A 3,551-nucleotide genomic window follows, 5' to 3' on the forward strand; every position below is an offset into this window, starting at 1 on the left:
TTTAATACTGACGAATGAAATTAAAATAAAAACCTTGTTCCTTTCTCTTCCTGAGTATTTTAACTGTTTAATGTCTTGATTTTATGTTTCATATTAAATGAAGTCTGCTCAGACTCATTTACAGTGACTAAATTGGCATTAGCTGTCTGCTATAGCTCCATGCAAACAGAAAGATGTTCTGTTAATAAATCCAGACATTTATTTATGTATATGTTTATTTTCCATTGTCCCTTACAGGCCCCCATACTTACAGAGAAAGTTATTCAGTCACTGTGTAATGTAACAACAGTGGGTCTCATTCACTAACCACCCTCAAGAAGACATTTCTTCTTAAAACTCACACAGACGCTGACATTCATCTATGTTTTCTTAGCTGGACATTGTCACTAAAGACCACTTTAGCACATTTCAGTGTTGAAACATTTGTGCAAAATAACTGGTTATTGCATTTTTGTGGATTTTGCAGTTGTATAATATTATTATTATTAAATAATTTTTATTTATGTTGTTGTCTTGATATTTTATATCCACTAATGATAAAGGTAAAATATTCAACAAGTTAAGAGCAAAGGTCCAAACAAATCTGTAAAAATGTGTTGTGAATCTGACACAGGACTTTTCTTAAGAACAAATAAAAAACATTTGGTGAATGAGGCCTAGTGAAACTAAGTTAAGTTATTGTGTAAAGTAGATACTGTATGTTAATGTCATGGTCTCCAGTCTGGCTTCCTGCCTTGAACATATAGTAACGTAGGGGCCAAAAAAACTCGAATACACCACTAAAACTAGAGCCAGTTGACACATATGTTCTGCACCTTTGTGAGAAGAAAGAATTCAGCAGGCGGCAATAATCTGTATTCATCATTTAGTAAGTGACCACAGAAGAAGACCTTCGACTGCAGATTTAAAGCAGCTATAACAATTTTGACTTCACTCTCACTCACCACAGGTTTGTTTTTATTTTTCTAAATAACCATGTTGTTATAAAACAGAGTATTGGAACATTCAGATAAGACGAAGATGAAAATTAAGAAGAGCTTTCCCTGTTCTCCCTCAACTGCCTCATTTGTTTGCTTTTGTCATTTCTGTTTCTCTTCTCATGCAGTGATTCACTGAGCTCCACAGCCAATCACAGTGGTCTTATTCATTTCTCCTTCACCAATTTCAGCATGTCAAATCATCTGAAAAGCCGCTGACATGAGTCTGTTTAGTGTCAATAGGTTGAAGGACACACTGAAAAAACGAGCCTGACACATGCTCATCGATGACACTGGCCAAAGTTTGACCATCAGCTTGATGTGTCAAACAGTCAGGAGAACTACTGTAATGTTTAGCACAGTAGTTGAAAAGGAAACATATTGCATTAAAGCTCTTTTATGTGCCTGGAACTCAGATCTTTATAACAAAGCTCACACTTGGATGAAGGAATATTTTTTACTTAGTAAGTTACAAAAATGAATCCTTGTCTCAGTTCTCAGAAAATGTGCAGTAATATCTGCACTCAAACAGAAGAGGGCGCTGCTGTACTTTAATTCACACTTACAGTAATTATCTGAAGAGCTCAGCTGAGGTTCATTTAAACAGTTCATGTTCACACATTTGACATAATATTGAGGATTATAATATTATATTAACAGGTTATAGTCAGATATTCTGTTAATGGATTCATTAGCAGATATTCATTCAACATTCATCATGGGTCACGTCAGCATTTCTCTCCTTGTGGAAAACTTTCCCATCAGGCTGTTCTCTCCACTTCAGGGTGACTCCACTCACTCCTTTCTCCTTCAGTCTGTTCTGGAGCTGAGAAACACAGATGTTGGTCATTTTGTTGTTGTTGTTATTATGCTATTCAGTAATTGCTATCATCATGTTCCTCTTTATCCAGTGCTGTGACACCCAAACAACAATGTAATGTTCTAAAATGACTGAAGGCTGGATTCTGGAGATTTACCTGCGTCAGGATGTTTGCTTTCTGAGCAGGGTCATTCAGATCCACAGAGGAGCTCATCCTCAGCTTAAAGACTTTGAAACAGAGAGAGAAACACATCATGGGTTTGCTGTGTTTTTTTTTTTTTTGTGTGATACAGAATCTGAAAACTTAAATACCTTTTTTATTCTTCATCCCCACTTTAGGGGCTTGTGTAGTAGTGGGTGCAGGAACCTGGGGGCTGTAGCAGACAAATGGTAATGTTGTTTCACAAGGCAACAACCTCCATTTTCCTGATCTCTGCAAATCTACAGCAGCGCACATCTGACTCCATACATCACCAAAAGCTTTTGTAAAGTTATCCCAGTATCTGAATGAGGAGCTACTTCCATCAGACCAGTAAATATAAGGATGTGCGATAAGACCGATCCATGTTCGATTTCCATTCGGAATCAAATTCTGCACAGCCCTGTAGTAGTCCACGTTGTACTGTGTGCTGTCATAGGGGGTGGTCAGGTCTGTGTAGTTCTTCTTGCAGTACTTCCAGGCACTGAACCAATCCATTGCTTCATTTAAATAAACCAGCTGTGTTCCTGCAGTTAGAGTTTGAAAGAAGAATAAAATATTGTGTCTTTGGAAAGACTATTTACACATACAGAGTACAAATAATACTGAACAAAATATTTAGCTGTGTACTCACCATTAGAGCAGATAAACGGGTGTTCTAATGAACAATTTTCAAGGTACCATCCTCCATTGTTTGCAACACTATAACAAAAATAATGAAGTAAAAATGGTTCGTTCTTTGTTTGGTTCTCCCAGTCCCAATAGTTGTCCCTAATGTCATGTGTCCAGATCACAGACAGACCAGAGGTTACACCAATCCAGACCTCAGAGTTGTTACCAGCAGATGAAATGTTAATAATTTGGTTCATTTCATCAGTGTTGTCGATGGTGGCCAGGTTTGTGTACGTCTGTCTGCAGTAGGTCATTGCATCATACCAGTTTAGAGACAAATTAACAAAATGATATTCATGGAAAAGACCCGAGGAGAAGATGATCCACCCTGAAAGAAAAATATAAATCATTAACATCTTTCCACAACTGACGTGACCCAAACCAAAATGGACTTTTCCAGTTTTATTTTTAAGGTTTTCTAAACAACTGCAGGGATTATTATTATTATTATATTTTAAGATTCATCTCACTGGTCATTGTCTCTGTTATTGATTATAATACGATAAAACAAAATAAAGAAATGTTTACAACTAAAATTATAAATATGTCACTGACCTGACAGATAAACGACACCCAGCAGGATCCTGTCCATCTTCATGCTGATCTGAGGATTGGAAAAGGAAGCTCTGCATAAATGAACGTATCTGGGGAAATTCCACACCTGCATTCATTGGTGTCTTTATGCAAATCATGTTATGATAAAAAACACTGATAAAAAATATCTAAATGAATAGTTGTATTGTAGGAATTTTACTGTACTTCACACTGATGAATGTTTTTTGCCTTTCAAACACACTCTGCTCACTCTCCTACTGATTCATTTAAATGGTTAGTTCACCCGGTCTTACTCAGGTTTATCACCACTTTTTGTCAATTTTTTTAC

At 36.6% G+C, this 3,551-nt stretch overlaps 1 protein-coding gene across 1 annotated transcript; it reads right to left on the reverse strand.

Moving 5' to 3' along the window:
• Positions 1–225: 225 nt before the first annotated feature.
• Positions 226–3,279, reverse strand: LOC113157192 (secretory phospholipase A2 receptor-like). Its single transcript, XM_026352515.1, has 5 exons — positions 3,224–3,279; positions 2,631–2,996; positions 2,110–2,523; positions 1,955–2,025; positions 226–1,803 (listed from the first exon to the last, which is right to left on the reverse strand). The coding sequence occupies exons 1-5, from the start codon at positions 3,264–3,266 to the stop codon at positions 1,684–1,686; spliced, it is 1,014 nt and encodes a 337-aa protein (XP_026208300.1). The 5' UTR covers positions 3,267–3,279; the 3' UTR covers positions 226–1,683.
• Between the last annotated feature and the right edge of the window lie 272 nt (positions 3,280–3,551).

The sequence above is a fragment of the Anabas testudineus genome, chromosome 18 (assembly GCF_900324465.2).
Source record: "Anabas testudineus chromosome 18, fAnaTes1.2, whole genome shotgun sequence".
NCBI classification, from domain to species: domain Eukaryota; kingdom Metazoa; phylum Chordata; class Actinopteri; order Anabantiformes; family Anabantidae; genus Anabas; species Anabas testudineus.